The sequence below is a fragment of the Leptosomus discolor genome, chromosome 1, assembly GCF_034619465.1.
Source record: "Leptosomus discolor isolate bLepDis1 chromosome 1, bLepDis1.hap2, whole genome shotgun sequence".
NCBI classification, from domain to species: domain Eukaryota; kingdom Metazoa; phylum Chordata; class Aves; order Leptosomiformes; family Leptosomidae; genus Leptosomus; species Leptosomus discolor.
This window is the reverse complement of record NC_141391.1, coordinates 76,985,746-77,008,670: the sequence shown is the minus strand read 5'-3', so window position 1 is coordinate 77,008,670 and position 22,925 is coordinate 76,985,746. Positions and strand designations below refer to the sequence as shown.

Here is a 22,925-nt window from a genome sequence, read left to right as displayed (position 1 = left end):
CTATCTTTTATCTCCTTCTTCGACAGCCTACCCATGTAATGAGCAGTACAAAGATATATAATTTCAATCAGACCTTTATTTACTGTTGAAGGGGTACTGCAAACAAATAGTTAATTGAGAAAGAAAGTAAAAGTAGAAGACGTGATCAATACTGTAACAAGCAAAATGAATTGCAGATGCAGAATTTCTTTAGGAAAAAGTTAAGCAGAAGTCAGTTTTACTTGGATATGACAAAAGTGTTAATTACAGTTGCTTGGATACTAATAATACAATAATTTATAAACAGAATCCAATTTAAAAAAAGTTCAGCACAAGTAACTTGGTAGCTGAAGAGTGAAGAAGCATCGTGCAAATTATAGGAATCCTTCTTGTCTCAGGACAAGTCCAGCCAATTCATGAACAAGATGTTACTGATCCTATATGTATATATATTATTCTGTTACTCTTCGGGGTTTTTTTTGTAAATTCTGGCAATGTGTAGAGTATCCTCCCCTGTGATTTGAATGATACTTGAAATTATTGCCTGTCTAACTGCAACCTTTGACATAATACTTCAGGGTCCCAAAGACAGGGATTTATTCTTGTTTGTAAAGAGCATCATGACAAACATCTTGGGGTTTACAGATTAAGGTATTCAAGCACTGGCTAGTGATTTATCTGGCCTGTAATCAGGTGCTCTCCTTCTTAGAAGGCCGTTGGCATCAAAGGATGGGTCAGATGTGTTGCTTTGACAGTAGTCTCCTGCTTGTGGTTATTTTCTTTTCCAAAGGCTGTATGATTCTTCCTTATCTTTTGATGGCCTATCATGTGGTAAAAGAAGAGCTATGGGGCTCCCAGGAAAGTTGGCAACCAGGAGTGAGGCTGCCACTGCTGGAACAATTCATCCTGCTTCCTGTCCAGGTACTCATGAATTGTTCCAGTGGTTGCAACCTGCTGTCAGCTTCTTCCTTCCCAAGAGGTCCTCAGGTGCTGATACACAGGCAGGACATGCATCCATGTGTCTGTGTGTCTGTATGGGCTGCAGTTATCTATGGGTGTGTAGTAGATCCAGCACTTTGGGAAAGAGTCTTGGCTGTGTGTGGTTATGTGGATGTACAGTGCTTTCACGGTAGGTATGGGTATGGTCCAGAGATGGAATAATAGTATATGCTTTTCTTCCAGCCTCTCAAAACAGGTAGGTCATCCACCCAGCTGGAAGGCCAGGACACTCCTGGTGTGGGTTTTCTTTTTACCTTTATTAAAACAGAAAACATGCCAAAACAAGAAGCGATCCTCAAGAAAGGGAACATTAAAGCTTTCAGCATTAATTAAGCACTCAGAAGATGGGATAAGACAGTTAATTAATCATACATATGAACTCTGCTCCCTGTTGCACTGGAAAAATTGTTTTCCTTTAACTTAAATTATTATACAGTAATTGCTCTAATGTATTATAGTATTTTTTCCTTAAGTGTTTAGATAATTGCTTTTAGCAACAGGTGATAGATGCTAAATAGGAATTGTGCATAGAACCTTCTGCTCAGCATATTAGATATGGTGGACAGGATGAAAAAGAAATTAAACCTTGTGAAATTTTGCACAAGCTGACCTTAATGGATGGTGATAATGTTGCTGTGCTTATATACTGATCACACTGTGGCCATGCAAGCACATTTGTTATTGTCTGAGCCTGCTCAATATTTTCTTTGTATTGAAGAATGGGAAACAATTTGCTATATAAAATAGTTTGGTAAAGGTCTACTAGGGCTGTATGAATAAAACCAACAACTGACTTTCAACTCGTACATAGCCTTTATTTAAAATATTTTCTATTATTTAGAATAGAATAGAATAGAATAGAATAGAATAGAATAGAATAGAATAGAATAGAATAGAATAGAAATTTCAGTTGGAAGGACCTACAACAATTATCTAGTCCAACTGTCTGACCACTTTAAGGCTGACCAAAAGTTAAAGTACGTTGTTAGGGCATTGTCCAAATGCCTCTTAAACACTGACAGGCTTGGGGCATCAAACACTTTTCTAGGAAGCCTATTCTAGGGTTTGACCACTCTCTCAGTGTAGATCTCTGGTGGGGAATTTACCTGACACATCATAAAAAAATAAAAATCTTGATAAATCCTGCATATCCTTGGAAGACTTTCCCATTGAATCAGCAAAGGTACATGGTATTTCTGATGCTGTAGGAAGATTCATACAGACCAGTCTCTGAGACTGTAGAGAGCCTTACTCACAAGAACATAATCACACAAATTCCGCCCACAGACAATAGTTTTGAGCTGTTGTCATTAAGATCTGGGAGTCATTGACATTGACATTTATACTTGTTTGTGCTGGAGAGCTGTTGAATTCAGGAACGTCCAGTGAACCATCACATGAAGTAATGGTTTATCTGTGTCACTAAATTTTTAAGTAAAGCACAGCAGTACGTTAAAAAACTTTTGGTTTCTCTCGGTCATACTTCTCTCTGTCATCTAGAATAAGTTGTATAAAATATGAATGATCGTATTCATCATTGTTCTGCTACTTTACATTATTAAGATATTTTATATTACATCATAGCTGATCATGATAGTAGCCACTATGTGAGCATGCGGAGTCCTGCTTTTTGGGGTCATACTGATCCTGCAAAAAATTATGCGTGCACATAACACATAACTTGATATTGTTTGCGTAATCTACTGGATGAGAATAGCACTATTTGCCACAAGATAAAGGAGGGTGAAGAAGTAGTACTAAACTAAGAGTACTAAACTAAGGTAAATAAGCACTTAGTGCTTCTAGATGGTATCTCACCGCTCAGTCATCTTCTTAAAAAATAAAAAATATTCCAGCAGTTACTGGGACATGACTTTTTTTAACATACTGACTGATATTTGGCTGAGAGAACAGCCCATTGGATGGCTGAGTATCTTGGTTTGAAAGACAGGTGTCTGTGGAGGAAGGCAGGAGCCTCCCTTGAAATGGAAAGTGCAACCCCCTTCCCTCCAAATTATTATAATTTTGAAATTAACAGGCCTTCAGGCAAAGATATGGGGAATAGGAATAACAGTTCTTTACTAATATATATATATATATAACACAAGGCAGGGAAAAAACAAACAACCCACTGGTTTACACTGACAGAGTCAGGAATACAACCTGACACCCTGTTAGGGTGGCAGTAGCAGTCCGATAAGATGCTGGCTGCAGTCCTCCTGAAGCGATGGATGTAGTTCTGTGGAAGCAGCAATCAGGTAAAAGAGTCTGGTCTTCCTCCGAAGGTCCAGTGGTAGGTAGGTAGCTGTTGTCCTCTGGAACTCCAGTGGGGGGGAAAGCTCCTCTGGGAATCCAGTGGAAGAAAGCTGCTAGGGTGTTCGAAATCTCATTTTTTATGTAGCATGGACTGCTTGGCTCCTTCCCCCCGGGCGGAGCATCTCACAATGGGATGGGGAGTCGTGAGGCAGTTACTTGATGGGCCATTAACGGGAGATAGCCCAGGAGCGAGTTGTCGATGGGTCAGGCGATAAGGCATTGTTGTGCCCATTAACAGGAGATAGTCCAGAGGGGGGAGGCAGGGAGCACCGCCCCACCTGGTCTCAACAGCTCCTGAAGATGGTAATAGAATATTTTTTTTCCTTTTGGCACATTTTACACTGTAACCCAGGACACTGAGCTATCATCTTATTTCATGTGGTGGTATCTGGAACAGGACATGCTGTCTTTGTGTGGTAACTGACAGTAAAAGCTGGCTATTTTGTGGCCATTGAAGGAAAGGGTGGTGGTGTTACCACTCTTTGCAGTCTGTTTGCATCAGTAGTTTTTCCTTCAGCTTGAACATCTTTGATCAAGGGCTTGGCAAGGAGTGGAGCATTTATATTTGAGCCAGCGGAGCTTTGTGCATGAAAGTACCTCAGTAGGGCACTTTTCTTCTTCAGCACTTTTTGGGGAATGTGCCTGTGGTCACTCAGGGAATGTGTTTCCCTCACATACTGAGGATGTTTTGCCCAGGCAGGAGCTGGAGAGGTCGCAGTTTGGGGAACCTTGTCTTATTGTGTGATTTTGTCACATGGTTTTAACTTCTTTGTAAATGAGATCAAATGCCAGTTGCATCTGATAGAAACATTAATTATTTCTAATAAGTTATATTGTATTTATTGCACAGCGAGAAATCAGAGAATTTGTTTCTCTTTAGAATATCAGAAACTTGTCACAAAAAGCTTCAAATGACTTAGATTTTTTTTTTTTTTTAAATAAGGCACTGAGAAACCTGTTCTATACTGTCTCATGGTGCAGCAGGCAAAGCTATAAGCAGCATTGGTACTGTTAATGACTCAGAGAATGACTGCAAGGATTGTAAAATGACACCTTATTATCTAGCAGGCGTTGATCATAATTATATAACTGATAAAGACAAAACGTATCAAATATTATGTGTTAAATATGCCCTTCAATGAAAGAAAAAAATGCCATGGAAGTAATTGCAATGCTATCTGTGTGATCCTTCTGAATGCAAAATGGAAATGTTTTGCATATCCTTAGGATAAAAGGAGTTATCACTCTAAGCTATTCACTTATTAATTTATATTTAATACTTACGGTATATCAGACATTATAGATCTTTCACCATTTTGCTTTATGACACTGCAGAACACTGATAACTATGCTTTGTTTAAAATGCAATTCCCTGGTTTACCTTTCTGCTTGGATTGAACTGCATACTCTTAATTTGCTGTTGTGGTTTCCATGATCCTTTGCTCATGTCATGCCGTTGTTACAATGAACACATTGTGCACACAGCGTGGCCTTCATCTTCTTAAGGCAGAGTACAGACCCTTTCATCCTTGGAAAATGAATAATTAAACTAGGATTTTAATATTTGTGTTTGCTTTTGGTTTTATTAGCTCTAACTGTGAAAACTAAATCAATTATTTTGTATAGAATCATAGCATCACTAAGATTGGAAAAGACCTCTGAGATCATCAAGTCCAATCATTGACCCAACACCACCATGCCCACTAAACCATGTCCTGAAGTGCCACATCTACATGTTTTTTGATCCCTTCCTTGTTCTTATGGCTTGCCTCTAAAGGAGAGCTGAACCTGAACTGAAAACAACTGAATTCAATATCCTGTCTGAAGACCTGGAGTCTTCAGACGGTCACCTCCAGGGATGGTGACTCCACCACTTCCCTGGGCAGCCTGTTCCAATGCTTGACCACTCTTTCAGTAAAGAATTTTTCCCTAATGTCCAATCTAAACCTCCCCTGGTGCAACTTGAGGCCATTTCCTATTGCTTGTTACTTGGGAGAAGAGATCAACCCCCACCTCACTACAACCTCCTTTCAGGTAGCTGTAGAGAGCGATAAGGTCTCCCCTCAGATACCTCTTCTCCAGACTAAACAGCCCCAGTTCCCTCAGCCGCTCCTCACAAGACCTGTTCTCCAGAACCTTCACCAGCTTCGTTGCCCTTCTCTGGACATGCTCCAGCACCTCAATGTCCTTCTTGCAGTGAGGGGCCCAAAACCACACACAGTATTCAAGGTATGGCCTCACCAGTGCCCAGTACAGGGGCACGATCATTTCCCTACTCCTGCTGGCCACACTATGTCTGATACAGGCCAGGATGCTGTTGGCCTTCTTGGCCACCTGGGCACACTGCTGGCTCATGTTCAGACGGCTGTTGACCAGCACCTTCAGGTCCTTTTCCACCAGGCAGCTTTCCAGCCACTCCTCCCCAAGCCTGTAGTGCTGCTTGGGGTTGTGGTGACCCAAGTGCAGGACCTGGCACTTGGCCTTGTGGAACCTCATACAATTGGCCTCGGCCCATCGATCCAGCCTGTCCAGATCCCTCTGCAGAGCCTTCCTACCCTCAAGCAGATCAACACTCCCACCCAATGTAGTGTCATCTGACACTATTACTGAGGGAGCACTCGATCTCCTCATCTGGATCATCAATAAAGATGTTAAACAAGACCAGTCCCAATACTGAGCCCTGGAGGACACCACTTGTGACCGGCCGCCAGCTGGATTTAACTCCATTCACCACCACTCTCTGTACTGGGCCATGCAGCCAGTTTTTAACCCGGTGCAGAGCGCAGCTGTCTAGGCCATGAGCCACCAGCTTTCCTAGGAGGATGATGTGGGAGATGGTGTCAAAGGCTTTACTAAAGTCCAGGTAGATGACATCCACAGCCTTCCCCTCACTGACTAGGTGAGTCACCTGGTCATAGAAGGAGATCAGGTTGGTTAAGCAGGACCTGCCCTTCCTGAACCCATGCTGGCTGGGCCTGAGTCCCTGGTTGTCCTTCACATGCCATGTGAGTGCCCTCAAGATGAATATTCCCTGGCACTGAGGTCAGGCTGACTGGCCTGAAGCTCCCCGGCTGCTCCTTCCAGCCCTTCTTGTAGATGGGCGTCACATTGGCAAGCCTCCAGTCATCTGGGACCTCCCCTGTTGACCAAGATTTCTGATAAATGATGAAGAGTGGTTTGGCCAGCTCCTCCGCCAGCTCCCACAGTACTCTCGGGTGGACACTTCCGGCCCCATAGATTTGTGAATGTCCGGGTGGCGTAGCAGGTCATTAACTGCTTCCTCCTGAATTTTGAGGGGTTTATTCTGCTCTCCATCCCTGTCTTCCGGCTCAGGGGGCTGATTACCTTGAGGATAACTGGTCTGACTGCTAAAGACTGAGGAAAAGGAGGCATTAAGTACCTCAGCCTTTTCCTCATCCTTGATGACAATATTCCCCTCCACATCCAACAGAGGATGGAGATTCTCCTTGTCTCTCTTTTTGTTGTTGATGTATTTGTAAAAACATTTTTTGTTATCTCTTACAATAGTGGCCAGCTTGAGTTCTAGCTGGGCTTTTGCCTTTCTGATTTTCTCTCTGCATGACCTAACAAGATCACTGTACTCTTCTTGAGTTGCCTGCCCCTTCTTCCAAAACTGGTAACTCTCCTTATTTCCCTGAGTTCCAACAGAAGTTCCCTGTTCAGCCAGGCCAGTCATCTATCCCGCTGGTTCGTCTTCCAGCACATGGGGACAGCCTTCTCCTGTGCCTTTAAGACTTCTTTCTTGAAGAATGTCCAGCTTTCCTGGACCCCTTTGACCTTCAGGACTGTCTCCCAAGGGACTCTCTTGACCAATGTCCTGACCAGGCCAAAGTCAGCCCTTGGGAAGTCCATGGTTGGGGTTTTGCTGACACTCCTCCTTACTTCACCAAGAATCGAGAACTCTATAATTTCATGGTTGCTGTCACTAAGCCCAAGACAGGCTCCAACCACAACATTTCCCACCAGTTCTCTGTTTGTAAACAGCAGGTGAAGTGAGGCCCCTCCCCGGTAGGCTACCTTACCAAGTGGGCCAGGAATTTTTCTTCCACACACTCTAGGAACCTCCTAGACTCTGTTATATTTCCAGCAGATGTCCGATAAGTTGAAGTCTCCTATGAGAACAAGAGCTAGCAATTGTGAGACTTCTGCCAGCCGCTTGTGGAATGCCTCATCTGCCTCTTCCTCCTGGTTGGGTGGTCTATAACAGACTCTCAGCAGGATATCTGCCTCGTTGGCCTTCCCCCTCCTTCCTACCCATAAGCATCGACCTTGTCATCACAATCATTGAGCTTTACACTATCGAAACGCTCTCTAACATACAAAGCCACCCCACCACCTCTCCTTCCTTGCCTGTCCTTTCTGAAGAGCTTATAGCCATCTGTTGCAGCACTCCAGTCATGAGAGTCATCCCACCATGTTTCTGTGATGGTGACTAAGTCATAGCTATCCTGCTGCACAATGGCTTCCAGCTCCTCCTGTTTGTTGCCCATGCTACATGCATTGGTGTAGATGCACTTGAGCTGGGCTACTGATTTCACGCCCAGCGTTGGCATGCTCTGTCTGAGTAGCTCTTGAAAAAATGGACCAGAGTTTTCCATATATCTGCTCTGTGGCTTTAAGCTATCTCAAAATAGCACTGTTGTAGAAATGGACTGTACTCTGCTGATTGAATAGGTGGCATTTTTGTCATTACCAGCTTGAGGTTTGCATAAGGACCACAAGTGTGATGCAAAACTAGGGAAGCTGATTGTCTGGTAAGGTCCTATGATGTAATGTAATTCTTCTACCGTACCTGCCTTGCCTGAATTTGTTTTTTTTTTATTGTTTCTGTAGACTCCAGAGGAAGGAGCCTCTACAACCATCTATGCAGCAGTATCGCCTGAGATGGAAGGAGCTGGTGGCTGCTACCTTTACAATGAGGAAAGGACAAAATCAGCTGACATAGCATATGATGAGGAGCTGCAGAGAAGGCTCTGGACAGAAAGCTGCAAGATGGTTGGGATTTCTGATGAATCCAGCAGAGTTCCCTAGAAGAAGCCACTTCCAGCTGGGTAAATGAAATGAATTGACATGCATCTTAGGTGAATTCTTGCAGCATCAGTCATCATCCTGGAAATCACTGTTCAGTCCCAAAGGCAAACGTGAACAGCTCTGTTCTTCACTTCAACCCCTAGTCTGCTAGGGTGTGGGGGGAATATTCCCACAGAAGGGTGTAGTGGTTGGTTTTAAATCTAACCATCAGTTTTGTAAATCATTATGTTTCAGTCTGTGATTAAAATACAATCTTTAACCTTGTGCAGAGTTGAGTTTTCATTTTTTGTTCAACAAAAAATAGGGTTTCCCTCGTGAGCATGTTGTGTCTGTGGAATGTTGAACTTAAGCCACCTTTGTACATATAAGTTACTCTTTTTTAACCAGTTTTAAAGGTTGCAGCTTTTTTTCTCTTTTAGACACTTTATAGTGAATGTCAGCTTGTTCTAATGCAGACATTTGGCATTCATGATCATTCTGTTGTTTCTATCATAACATTAGTTCTGTATGTCAACTTTTATCCAGAGATATTAACTGAAGGTCAGAACCAAAAAAAATGTAAATAAATAAGGTCTTCAGACAAGATATTGAATTCAGTTGTTTTCAGTTCAAGTTCAGCTCTCCTTTAAAGATAAGCCATAAGAACAAGGAAGGGATCAAACATAATAATGGTGACATTGATTTTGACAGAGGATGCAGTCATCCTGTTGTCTCGGCAGTGGGCTAAGATTACTTGATGCCTTTTCTCCTGAACCTGTGTAAACTTGCATCCACAACTTCCTTCATTTTCTTTGGCAAGGAGATTCACTCATCTACTGCCCAGTGCATGGAGTATCGCCTCCTTTTGTTGATTTTGGACCTAGTTCATATGAGTTTCAGAACTAGAGTTCATGGTTTGGAAGAGACAGCAAACAAGTAATGCCAGTCCACTTTTTCCACATTGCTAAGGGGTTTGGAGATTTCCAACATGGCCCCTGTAAACTGTCTCCTTGCCATGATACAGAGTAGCCCCTGCCTACTCACCCGACTTGCACAGCAGCAACAGGATATTTTCTCTTTCATAATGTATTTCTTTCCTAAAAATTCCTAACAGCTGTTTTATTTTAAATTTTATTTGACTGGCTCTGACTGTGGAGCTGATATTTTTTATGAAACTATTTTTGGTAAACTCTAAGATTTCTCTTTGACTGGGATAGTGCTCAGTTCAGATGCCATCAGCTTTGGACACACCTAAGTGTGTAAATTTTGGGGAATTCTTACCTATGTCTGCCAAAGTGAAGCTTCAAGAATGATGTTCACATCCATGGAGTAAAGAACAAAACAGACATGTGGCAATGTAAAGCTAGTCTGAGTTTCTAGAAGCTCAAATAACTAAAAGAAAAAACTGGATTGAAGATAGACAGAACTTTTTAATGTGGAAGGTGATAAACCATGAGAATGATTTACAGATAAAATTGCCCTGGAAGTTTCAGTCAAGAAATCTCCACAAAACATCTAGAAGGCTCTGCGGAGACCTTATAGTGGCCTTCCAGTACTTAAAGGGGGGCCCACAGGAAAGATGGAGAGGGACTTTTTACAAGGGCATGTAGTGATAGGACAAGCAGAAATGGTTTTAAACTGAAAGAGAGTGGATTTAGATCAGATATTAGGAATAAATTCTTTACCGTGAGGGTGGTGAGACACTGGAGCAGGTTACCCAGAGAAGCTGTGGCTGCCCCCTCCCTGGCAGTGTTCAAGGCCAAGCTGGATGGGGCTTTGTGCAACCTGGTCTGGTGGAAGGTGTCCCTGCCCATGGCAGGGGGGTTGGAACTAGGTGGTCTTTAAGGTCCCTTCCAACCCAAACCATTCTATGGTTCTATGATTTCTCTTCAGTAAGAGAAACTGTCCAAGCATGGACTCTGTGACTAGGGAGCCTGAAGTCTTGCTGTTAATGGAGTAAGTTCTACCCTACTCCCATCTCATTCATTTTAGGTGTGCTCTGAAAAAGCAGCATAATCCTATAAATATCCTTGCATTTCCTTTCTTAAGATATACAGAGCGAAAGAGACCAATAGGCAGATGTAAAGCTTATATTCACTTTGGGGCACTGGAAATCACTGCATGACAGAACTAAGTGCAAACATAGCGTTGTGCTCCCATTTGCAGCAGACTAGAAACAGTATGAACGTGTTCCTATGCACTGAACCCTGGACTAATATCCCTTTGGGGCTTTTTAGCTCAGACCTGATACTTCACTGACCATATCTCCAGCCTTTGATTCAGAGAGATCACATCTAACTGAAAGAAAGCATACCAATATGTCCAAAGACTAGCAAGGAGATGCAAAGTCCAAAAAATAGTATAAACAAAGAAATTCACAGGAGAACAAAAATACTAAAAAATCTGAAGGAGAGCATATCTCCCCTCTGAATTAAGCCATGCATGATTTATTCCTAGCTTCTTACAGTTAGTATATACAAGGGTTAGCAGCAGGAAATTTATCACTCAGTCACTATAGCACTTTCTCTTTATGACTGGCTGACTTTTTTTTTTTTTTTTTGGTAAGTGACTGTTGTGCTTGTGAAATGTGCCAGACTGACACTCTGGGAACTAAATTCCTCTGTTTATTCACGGATCATGCACAGGATGCAGTAAGCCTGCTAGACAGCCAACATTTTGATGTTGCCATAGCATTCCCACGGAACGTCATTGCTGCTAGAAGTATGTCCAGGATTACTCAAACTAAATGGGAGCAAATTACCTTTGGTTTTAACTCTCTCAAAGCTGTGCAGTGTTTGCACAGCCAGTTTCAAGTGGCATAGGGATTGGTAAAACAACAAAGAGCAAAGAGAACTGATCACACATTCAGTGTAATCTGAACCACTTTGTTAGTGGTCTCAGTCCAATGAAATCTGTTTTAAACAACACTGAAAACAGGGTTTGTGAGAACCAAGAACACAGATTGTGCCTGCATGAGGAAAGAAAAAAAGTGTCCTAAAGCCAGGGTTTTCTAGAACAGTGCAATGCCATGAAGGTATAGATGAGCTGATTGCAAAAAAGTTATCTCAAGAACTAAAGACGGAAAACTGTGTCAGCTCTGCAGTGTCATGTAAGCACATGAGCTGGTCTTGAACAAAATCCAGTGTTGTCATAAAGTGTTGTGTGTCACTGGGAGCACTCACTTGTGATACTGTTGCAAAAAAAACCAAAATAATCCTTAGCACACCTATTTAGGAAAAAAAAATATATATATGAAGCATGTATAAAGAGGACAGTGATTTTACTTCTGCACACAGAAATGGTAAGAGCTGATTTACTTTTCACATTTGAAGGACATGGAATTTCTGGAGATCTGAGAAATCATGTGTTTCACTTCACCAAAGACAAGGCTTGAGTCCTTGCAGTAGGTGCATACGTACAGACAAAATACCTGAGAGCTTTTTAACCTTGCAAAGAAAGGCAAAACAAGGTCCAATAATTGTAAATTGAAGTTAGGCAAATTAACTTTCCAACATGAAAACAGATCCTCTCTCTGTGAGGGTAATTACATATTGGAACACGTAGATCTGATATCCGATGATAATGAAAAGATGCCTCTGAAAAGATACCTGGCAAGGAGGCCAGGTAGGCTCTTAAGCAAAGTAGGTCAGTCACAGTGAAGTCATATTTAGATTATCTCTCACATCTAAAGTGACAGCGCTTATTTTGATTACGTGAGGGTAACCCATTGCTCACAACTTCTACAATGGATATTTCCATGCCAGTACTCCACTCAGGCTAATGTTTAGTTCAGAAATCTAGATGCCTTTACCTAGTGTCAAAAAGGCACACAACATCTACTGTCCAGGTCAAGTGTGAGATCAACAGAAGCATCTGCTCAGGGCTGCCTTGGTCTTATCCTGTTGCCCTTGGTGAGGGAGTAAAACCATTTCAAACCAAGATTTTATTCTTTTTTATGAAAAGCTTCTGTGGAGAAAAAAAATTAATCTTAAAAAAGGACAAACAAGATGAATACTGTTTTGAAGTCTAGTTAAAATGAATATTATAGATCTTACTGCAATGAATGCAGCTATCTAGGAGTTTGATAAGGCAATGTTATTTAAACGATGAACTTACACAGGAAATAAATAACATGCTGACTAAAAGCCCTAAGTTTCTTAAGAAAAAATGTTAACTTTTTCATTAATTAACTAGTTTATTTGTAAACTGTGGAGAGATTAATTATGTACTGAAAGAGTAAGTGCTGTAATTTGTGTGTGAATACACTGTTATTCGCACATAATAAAGTAGTTACATCCTTGCTTCCAGTTCAAAATTGATTTTAAGCTCTAAATGTGGAACCTCTAGCCACACTTCCACAATGATATTTTATAAATATTTTAAATTTATAGTTCAATTTTTACAAAACTATCGATTACTTTAGTACACAATGAGAAGTGATTTACCATAGAAACAAAGGACTTCATTATTTAACATCAGGCTTGCTGCTGCCTCTTCCAAATGCACAGTACTGTTAGACCTAAGTATAACAATACAAGGAAGATATTTAAATCCTCATCCTAAATAAGCTATCTACATTCAAGCTTTGGCTCTTGTACAGTTCTGGTGTTACACTGTCCTTGCTCACTATATGGCACAGTTTATGCTCCAGCTGTCTCCATAGAAAGACGAAATCATATTGCAGTGAAGTTAACATGAAATCTGTCACAGATAAGAAAAAAGCACGTGATTTTAAGAGTGAAGGCTGAGGACACTGACCAATCTGCAGTAGTTGAGTAAGTCGGTGCAAAATGTGAAGCGAGTTGTTCAACATCAGGCCGGGCAAGACAGATAAGCCATTCTTGTGAACAATTTTTTGAAGGTAATTTTATTCCTTTTCAAAACAAAACCACTGTGTTTCAGCAGGCCACTGTGGTAGCATTGACAATGCTGAGAGCATTGTCAGGAAGAAAACAGGCCAGTGGCCAAGAGCACTTCCAAGTGTTCCCAGATGTATGCAGTTATTGGCTTCCATACCGTACCCATTGACCCTTGTTAACATCTCTCCCTTTGGAAATGGACCTGAGCCAAGAATTCCTTTCACACAGGCAATCAAGAAGAGTCAAAAAGTAGCAGTGACCATCATTTCTTTAGACAAACACTGACTAGATTGAAACCAATCACATTAAAGTGAAAGACTTCCTGATCCCAGAGAAGGAAAAAAAACGCCAAACAACAGGCTATGGCACAGTTTGCGTGATATTAAATCTGATCACCTCCTCAAAGACAGAATGCAAGACACATTAAGACGGTAAGCAGGCTTATGTCCTTTCCAGACCAAAAACATGGCCTTCCCCTCTATCTTTGCATTGCTTGAACTCTCAAAATGAGCTCAAGTGACATCACTGTTAAAGCTTGCAAACAAGCAGGTCCATTTAATCTATTATTTACCTGAAACTGGTAACAAGATTTGTTCCAGCTTGCCCACATTTGTGGAATTCATTATTTAGTCCATATTGATCTGCATATATTCAAGACCTGTGATTTACTTAACACTTTTTTAACAATAATGAAGGAAAACAGCAAATTCCTTTTAAAAATTACAGCATAGCTAAGGGCCAAATCCTGCATTCTTTTCTCAGGGAAAACTTCCATTGAAGACAATGTTGATTCTTTACAAGAAATGTAAGACTGCTCAAGAAAGTTAATGTAAAACATTGGTACAGAACTTTTCACTTAACTACATTGTACAGCTCTGCTCTGTAACATCTGAAGTTAATGAGACATCCAAGAATCACTGTAGAAAGACACGTAACTTAATAGCAGAAGAAGCTATAAAAAGTTGTATCATTTAAATTTGATAATACCTCAGAACGTATCTCTTGCATGACAGCACCTTCATGCCTCTATTGATATATTAAAGCCCTCTCTTCGTGTCAAAGACAGTTTTAAGCTAAAAAAATGTGCAACCTAAAAATTCCACTGGTATGGTATATTGAGAAAGGAGTAGCATTCATCTCACTTAAAACAGATTATCTAAAAGCAGTATAGATAGTTTAAGCCAGTCAGTTAGGCTCCATCTGTGGTCAGTGAGCGTAATACTTCTATGGGACAATTCCTCTGACCTATTTAAGTGTGAAATGTGTCATGATGCCATCTCTCTGACTGGCCAGAGGGGGAAAATAGACAAGTAGACTAAGGTAAATGTCCACTGCCTGTACATAATTGAGCTCTTGTTGGCTCAGCCAGCTCTACATGCAATCAAACTGCCCAGGAATAAAGGTTTTCTTTTCTGGGCTTTTTTTTTTTTTCATAGCTTCTTAGCGCCAAAGGCATCACGGCAATCTTACGGTTTGATCTTCTGCAGAATGAAGATCAGCTAATTCTGATTTGAACTGGATCATCTCTTCTAGTTAGTCATCAGTCCTTGTTTAGAATTTTCCAGTGAAACACAGAGCATCTTGATTATGTTCTTTCCAGCCACAAATTGCCCTCATCTTAAAAACCTGAGCTTTCTTTCATATCTGAATTGGAGTAGCTTCTCAGCTCCCAGCTGTTTGATCTAGTTACACTTTAATTTGCTGAGCTGAAGAACCTGTGCTCTGGTTGCAGTGGAGATGGCCATGCAGGGAGGAAGTCATCTCTTGGCATGTTTTTGCTAACCTAGCTTGATTAAGCTCTTTGACTCTTTCATTGGAAGTCACGTTTTACATCTTGTAATAATTTTCTTGTCTTTTTGTGATTCCCATCCAATTTTTCAACTTCCTGCCCGCTTTTGAGATCTCAACAGCTGATTTTGATATACACAGATGATATAGCTTCACTAGTCAGCTTATTTTTTTTTTCTGTTCCTACACCCCAAGGCCATATGGACCTTCTTCCCTGAAGCATCATAGAGGAGCTCAGATTTGGAGACACTATAATCTTTTTTCAGACCCATGAAGTCTTATCCCATAAATACAGCCCACTTTATTTGTTTCAAGATGTATGATCTAATAGAACTCTGGATGCTTCTTTTATTGTGATTTATTTCCACTGTTAAAGCCCTAAATCTGTCTAAAGAGTGCTTGAGAGGATTTTGGAGCTGTTGAGTCAGGACGTGCAACAGGGACCAAGAGTCAGAGCACTGACATCATGAAAACGTGCCATAGTTTAACAATTAAAGCCATAGATAAAATAGTATGCAGTGACCTGCCTTATCTGGAACATAACTAATTTCACCAAATCAGTCATTTCCTTTGTTTTAGAAATTATTTCTGTTATTTATCACTCTGACAGAATCTCCCAGAAGATGTTTCCCTCCCATCACAGCCAGGATTAGCTGTATAAATGCGTATTGCTCTGCACCTGTGAGGTGAAGAGATTCCCGGCAATTACACAGTACTTCAGCACAGTGATGAAGCTTCAGTAACTTGGCTCCAAACCTTGGCTCTAGCACTGATTTAGAAAAGTAGATTAGGCTCTCAGAGATCTTTTTTTTTTTTTTCAATCTAATACTAATTCTTCATCTTCATTTTTAACCTCTCTTTCCCTCTCCTATGCAACTCCTCTGTGCAACCCTTTGTGCAGGTGGGAGACTTCTCCCTAAGCTGATGGAAATTAGTTTTGTTTTGTGCATCCACTTGGCACAACAGTTGTGATTGCAATATCGTAGTTCCCCTCTTGCCCTGCTGGTTCTTATTCCTGGACACTGAATTCAAGCTGCAAATTCACAGCTTCTCTGCTTGCTAGGAGGAGAATCATTACCATCTGTTTTATGGGACTCTAAACCACATTTCATACCACATTTACTTAATACACAATTGCATTTACTGCATTTATCACCAGTCTTCTTGTAGAGCAGAAAGTATTTTACCACCAGCACATACTCCAGGAAATACTGAAAACTACAGCTGTCATCCTGCCTCTCAAGAAGTACCCAAGATGCAGGTATTTCCTATAGAACACAGGTTCTGAAGTATTTCTTTTGGAAAATCAAAATGGTCTAATCAAAAAGTTTAACTTAGATAATGTTAGAAAGGCAACAAAAAGATTAATATTACAAATTTTAAATACTCAGTTTTCCAGAAAATGAAAATTAGCAGCAGACAAATTGTTTTGAATATCTTGTAAACAGAAAAATTATATTCAAATCTGTAGTGATCTGGATCAATATGTCTGTCTTCCTCATGCTATTTCACTTTAGACAGTGCAGCATTTTGTGTTGAAGTGGGTTTTTTAAACAAGCTCAGAGAAGAGCCCTTTAGTGAAAGGCGTCTTTCATTCTGTTCTGAAAATAAAATGTCTTTAGCAATTGTACTACAAAGAAATGTTTCTTTTGATGAAGTTAACTTGATGAGTTGAACTGTAGGAGAGAATTCATTGTACGGAAATCTTCCCTCCAGGTCACACTGCTGGGGCCCGTGAAGACACAGAAGACACAGAAAAGAAGATACAGCACATATGCTTGATTTTTTATTTCTTCTCCCTCCACTTGTTTCAGCTATGAAGGCTGCCTGAAAAGAAAACAGAAGAAGGAAGTTATCAGCAATGTGCTGCCACTGGAAATGTGCAAAAATGAAAGAGCAGTTATCTAAAACGTAATCAGACCAAGCACTTCTTATTTCTGATGTGTTAACTGGGATTTTTTTAGATTGGATATTAGGAAATATTTGGAACAGCTCGCCCAGGGAAGTGGTTCAGTCACTATCCCTGGAGGTATTTAAAAGACGTGTAGATGTGGCACTTCGGGACATAGTTTAGCGGTGGGCTTGGCAGTGTTAGGTTAACAGTTGGACTCTAGGATCTTAAAGGTCTTTTCCAGCCTAAATGATTCTATAATTCTATATCTTAATTTTGAACAGGCCCTTGAATAGTAGCTCTCAGGGTCACAGGACTTGGGAAATTTGGTCCCGTCTGTTAGGGGGTGTGACTTGCCTTCTCTTAATATGAAAGACTCTTAGTTTCTGTGCTTGTTCAACCTTAATTTCACAGTAGGTGGTAACATAAAGTGGCTGCCGTTTTCAGTACAGATGAAAAGGTCAAATTCTGTGTGTTTCTCCCTTTTGAAATATCATCGTCTTAGTTCATTGACAAATTATTGCTAAATCATTTTTATTTTCTTTCAAAGGCTCTGAGGTCAGGAGGAAGCACCGTGGTCATCTGAACAACCTTCAAACTCGAATACTTGCGAAGTAGTTTTATGAATGTTTTGATCTTGCAAATACCTTCCTATCCTGTGTTCTTCTAAAGAAAATGAAAAGGTCTGGGTAACAGGTTAGATTGAATTTGTGATTTTTTCCTTTCCCTGAAGTTCTGTACATCTACATGACCTAATTCTCCTGAGAGCAGATGTTTTGGGACACTGCAATTAAACTACTTAGCATGTCAGATCAGCAAAATGTGTTAGTATAAAAGCATGTGCATGAGCATGTTCTAATAAATAAATTACTTTTAAGCACGCGTTTAAGTTTCAGCATGTGCTTTACTGTTTTGGGGCTACAGTGTGTTGTGCTACAGATGTGGGACAGGTGACAAAAGTGTTTTGAAATCACATCCCGGAAGTTATAATACACAGCACAAGTTGGAGGGCTAATTTTTATTTGTAATAAAGACCAAGCCAAATGGTCTCCATGTTTGAAAGTTTGTCATAAAGACAAACACTAACCCAAAGAGATGTTTAAACTTAGTCTTTTAGTTCAACACGTTTTGATCAGAAAATCATCATGTCTGCATGATCTCCGGAAGAAAATAATAGAGACATTGAAATATATTTTAAAAATAGAAAACCAAAACTAACCCTATATTGCTGAACAAGTAGTCATATACCACAAGTTCAAACCATACATCAAAGCTCACTGATGATGAGAGGCACAGAGTTTTGGGAGAAGACGTGGGAGAATGATTCTCTTGTCAGAGTATTACAAATACGATAACTATTATTTGCAAGTACTTGATTATGTACAGCACTACAAGACAACTCAAATCTCTGCATTTCTTTACAGCAACATAAACTGGAGTGGTAAGTTTATGTCAGTGTAAAATTGTTTATTTTCGTGAATGGAAAATAAATTCAGAACCACTTAGATTTCACATGTTTCAAAAGCAGTTGATTTGATGAATACGGGTGAACACTTGTACTTCTTCCTATTTTTCTTGTGTCCTCTTTCATTTTTAATAAGCCTTTTGTTAGTCAGATGCAATAAAAAGCTTTAGATCAAACCTCTTGAGGTAAAATCCAAAACTCTGGGGAAAAATAAGAAAGATGAATTTGTTCAGCTTCTAAAAACATAACCACTTTGCCAAGAGCCTCCAGCTGGCAGGATAGGAAAAATGTCTCTCCCAATTGCAAATTGCCAGTTCTGAAACGGCACAGCAGCAGCTTTCCACCCTGATTACCTACAGCTGGCTTGCCTTTCACCTCCCCTCTGCTAGGCAAAACAATAGCTTCCTCTTGCAGTCTCTTCCACCTACCTTCTCCAAAATGCACACGAAGTTACAAAACACAGTTGACAAATACTTCTGTATCTGAGGTGAGCCTGTACTGTAGCTGTCAGGGTCTCACGAACGGGAGTGAGATGAGGTCCACGTCATTCTCCAGACCACCTGGTATAGCTGTGGGAAGAAACAGGCAGGATTGTGGCTCATAAGCCCTTCCATAGGTATAAAAAAATAGAAGTACTGATCTTGAGACTAATTGGTCTCAGTTTAACTTCATTATGTTAAGCAATTAGGTATTTTGAGAGAGAGGTTCACTGACAGCTATGGGCCTGAGGGAGTCTTCTTGGTCAAAGAAAGCAAGAGCTTTCAATCCCAGGGGATGGAGATAATTGTGCAGATGAAACCAAGGGGTGGGATATGTTTTTATTGGATTTAGGTGGCCTAGATGTTGCTCAAGACAAAACAAAAATTTTAAAAAACCCTGTTCTAAAAACACGGTGAGGCTGATGGGGCAAGTTGTGGGTAATGCAGCGTGTGAGTGTTCTTAGTAACAATGAAAGTAAACACATGCTTAAATCAAACATGGGCTGAGATGATACTCTGGACTGGAGGAAGCAGCAGGGCTGGCACCTGCCTGCTGGAGGTGAGTCCATGTTCAGGAGGCTGTGGAGGCTCAGGCTTACTGCTTTGCTTTTTTCCTGGATCTGTGTCTCTCTACAGCCTGGCAGAGCTTCAGCACTGGCTGTGAAAGAGGAGACCACCTGTCCAGAGCATCTAATCCCTCGCTGCTTGTGCTATGCTCCTGGAAAGAGGGAGATTAATTGGGGGAAGGAGGATGGGGGTGGGACAGGGACCTGACTCACTCCCCTGGCACTGAAGAGGCAGTGAGCTTGGTCTTTTATGAACAAAGCAGTCCTAGTGCTTGCTGTGGGGGTCCTAGCCCTACAAGAGGGACTTACAAGAGCTCAGAGTACAGAATAGAGTTCAGATTTTGAGAAGATTTAGGTATGGCTCTGCATAGTTCCTGGGTAAGAGAGTTCACATAGGAGCAAAGCATCAATTATCAAGATGGAGAGGGTCCCAGCTGTGCACAGCAGCAGATTTCTGTGCACCTGAGGAAACTGCAGGTGGGACACGGAGGCTTCCAGTGAGTTAAAGTGCTCCTAAAGTTAGGGAAGTCCTGAGCAGTAGTATTTTTGGTGGGATATTTTGATATTATGGTGTTCATCCCTGTCTTATTTTAGAGGTTTTGGTTGGTTGGTTTTTTGGTTGGTTGGTTGGTTTTCAATCTGAACCTTGCTAATTCATGTTCACTGGGGAGAATACTGTGGAATGCCCTGATGGAGCACCCAGATCTGAGATACTTTGTTCACCTATGGGAAAGCAGCACAGGGCAATGGCTGTTAGGGGGCTGAAGGGCACCTGCCTGCCCTGGGCATCAGAAATCCTCCTTACTGAGAGCGTGGAAAGGAACACCAGGAGACACCAGGAGCAATCAATTGTGACAGAAACATCCCTGGCACAGACATGAAAAGAATATGAAAGGCAAACTGTTGCAAGGAATGGACATTGCACTCTTTCGTGTGCCTGTTCTCCTCCCCTTCCCTCCAACAGAACATGAGACAGCTGTAATTACAAACAGCATCTGTAGCAAGTGAGACACACGTGTTATGTCTAAATACACCCCAAGTGCAGTGGGTACAGGAATCTCTCTTTAAAACAACCCAGTCTCTGTGTCTCTCTAGAGAGACTCTAGCTCTTATCTACAAACACTATGGGAAAAAGGACTGTTCGAGCTGAAAGACAGTGGTGGCGGCACAAAGAAGAATAATTCAGTGATGAATGAATTATTAGTCTGAACTACAATAGAAATTTTCTTACCATCTGGGTTTACATCCTAGGAATAGTTTCAACAGGATTAGGGGAATTAAAGAAATTGAAGCATTTTTAAAACTGGAGTTCCATTAGAGCAGGCACATACACAGTAGTGGACCTGAGCTTGATACCCTGAGTGGCTTCTTGCAGACCTAAACTCCTTGTCACTTTTAACAGCATGCATTTCTAGAGAGTGCAGTTTGCCTTCTGGTGAACGCTGGTTACTTGTTGTCTTGGTTTGAAAAGACAGGTGTCTGTGGAGGAAGGCAGGAGCCTCCCTTGAAATGGAGAGTGTAACCCCCTTCCCTCCAAACTATTATAATTTTGAAATTAACGGGCCTTCAGGCAAAGATATGGGGAATAGGAATAACAGTTCTTTACTAATATATATATGTATATAACACAAGGCAGGGAAAAAACAAACAACCCACTAGTTTACACTGACAAGAGTCAGGAATACAACCTGACACCCTGTTAGGGTGGCAGTAGCAGTCCGATAAGATGCTGGCTGCAGTCCTCCTGAAGTGATGAGTGTAGTTCTGTGGAAGCAGCGATCAGGTAAAAGAGTCTGGTCTTCCTCCGAAGGTCCAGTGTTCGGCAGGTAGCTCTTGTCCTCTGGAACTCCAGTGGGGGGAAAAGCTCCTCTGGGAATCCAGTGGAAGAAAAGCGGCTAGGGTGTTCAAAATCTCCGTTTTTATTTGACATGGACTGCTTGGCTCCTTCCCCCCCCCTCCCCGGGCGGAGTATCTCACAATGGGATGGGGAGTCGTGAGGCAGTTCCTTGATGGGCCATTAACAGGAGATAGCCCAGGAGCGAGTTCTCGATGGGTCAGGCGATAAGGCATTGTTGTGCCCATTGACAGGAGATAGTCCAGAGGGGGGAGGCAGGGAGCACCGCCCCACCTGGTCTCAACAGCTCCTGAAGATGGTAATAGAATATATTTTTTTCTTTTGGCACATTTTACACTGTAACCCAGGACACTTGTGAAGACTGTTGAAGGGTTTTTAGGAATGACAGCCCTAGGCAAGCCTGCAACTAGCAAAGACTCTTGCACTGACTAGAATTGCAACAGAAAAGAGAAATTAATCAAGGCTCCTACAATAAGCGTAATTCAGGAAGCAATTAAGACACTCTAGCTTTAAACCACAGTAAAGGCTTGTGCTGTAGCTCAGCGTCCAAGTATAATGAAGGAACAGAGGAATCCCCTACTGCTGCTTTGGAGATCCCTCTCTTTCCAAAGGAACTGGATCTCTGGCAGGCTAAAAGGCTGCTCTCAAACAGATCATCTAGTCTTTCTCTCTCTGTGGTGATTTTTCATTCCTCATACCTGTACACAGCCTGTAAACCAAAAAGTGACAAGTGCCTGGATTAACCTTCCTTGGAGTGTTCCCAGCAGCCTGGAGAGCACTTCTTTGTGAAAAAAAAAAAAGGGTGGAGGGGGGACACGGCAGGGGGACTACAGTCTTGTAAGAACAATTGAGTTCAGCAGCTCTTGAGTTCACAACCTGGTTTTGAGTGCTTTAAATCCATATCCATACAACACAGGTTTTGACACATTTGTCCTGACCAAGTTGCAAGTGACTCTTTCAGGGCTAGAAGCTCCCCAGCAGTCATACCTGATGCTGTGCAGGGTTGGTGCTTTCCCTTCCAAGAACCGGGGAAACCTCCCATAGTTAAACTCCTTCAGCTCTCCTACTGACTTAAGTCAAGCACTTCTGAGGATTTTTTTTTGGCTCATTTTATATAAAAATATCTCTTCCCCACCCACATTTCCTGATATGTGGTAGATTATTTTCTTGATATTGTGTTCTCAGAAATGACTGATGAGGTTCTGATAGTAGTATGCAAGTTATGCTGCCAGCAGGGACTCTGGGAAGCTCAGGATGGCAGGGCATTCCTGGCATCCCCACTCACTTTCAGCAGGTTTGTGTGCAAGGATGAGGGTACTAAGTGATAAGCTGTTGTTTGTCAGCACAGGTCATATGAGTTCAGACAAGAGGATGTCTTCTGGAAGTAGACTTTGCCTTTTTAACTTCTGCTGTAAGTGGATGCAGGACAAGGAAACGTATGTACAGGCAAAAAGATAGAGACTAGCAGCTCAAAAATGGCCTCGGGAGTGGACATGGGAATTTGGGGCATTCCTAACACTGGGCAAAATAGAAAGCATTTGGGAGAGGGAAAAATGATGGAGCAGCTTTTTTTTTACATAAAAGCTTCACTTCTGTATCTGACTTTTACATGAACCCAGGATGACTGGGAGATATTCTTACTGCATCCAGCTTACCTTTCCAATGCGGGAAGTATAGCACAGAGTAAAGAGAGTCTG

The 22,925-nt window shown here is 41.5% G+C and overlaps 1 protein-coding gene across 1 annotated transcript in view; it reads left to right on the top strand.

The window, feature by feature from the left end:
- DHRSX (dehydrogenase/reductase X-linked) overlaps positions 1 to 8,346 on the top strand; it is a 175,913-nt gene extending 167,567 nt beyond the window's left edge. The window contains exon 7 of the mRNA XM_086470201.1: positions 8,149 to 8,346. Within this exon, the coding sequence (XP_086326327.1) occupies positions 8,149 to 8,346 (198 nt within the window). The remainder of the gene's footprint in view (positions 1 to 8,148) is intronic.
- The last annotated feature ends 14,579 nt before the right edge of the window (positions 8,347 to 22,925 follow it).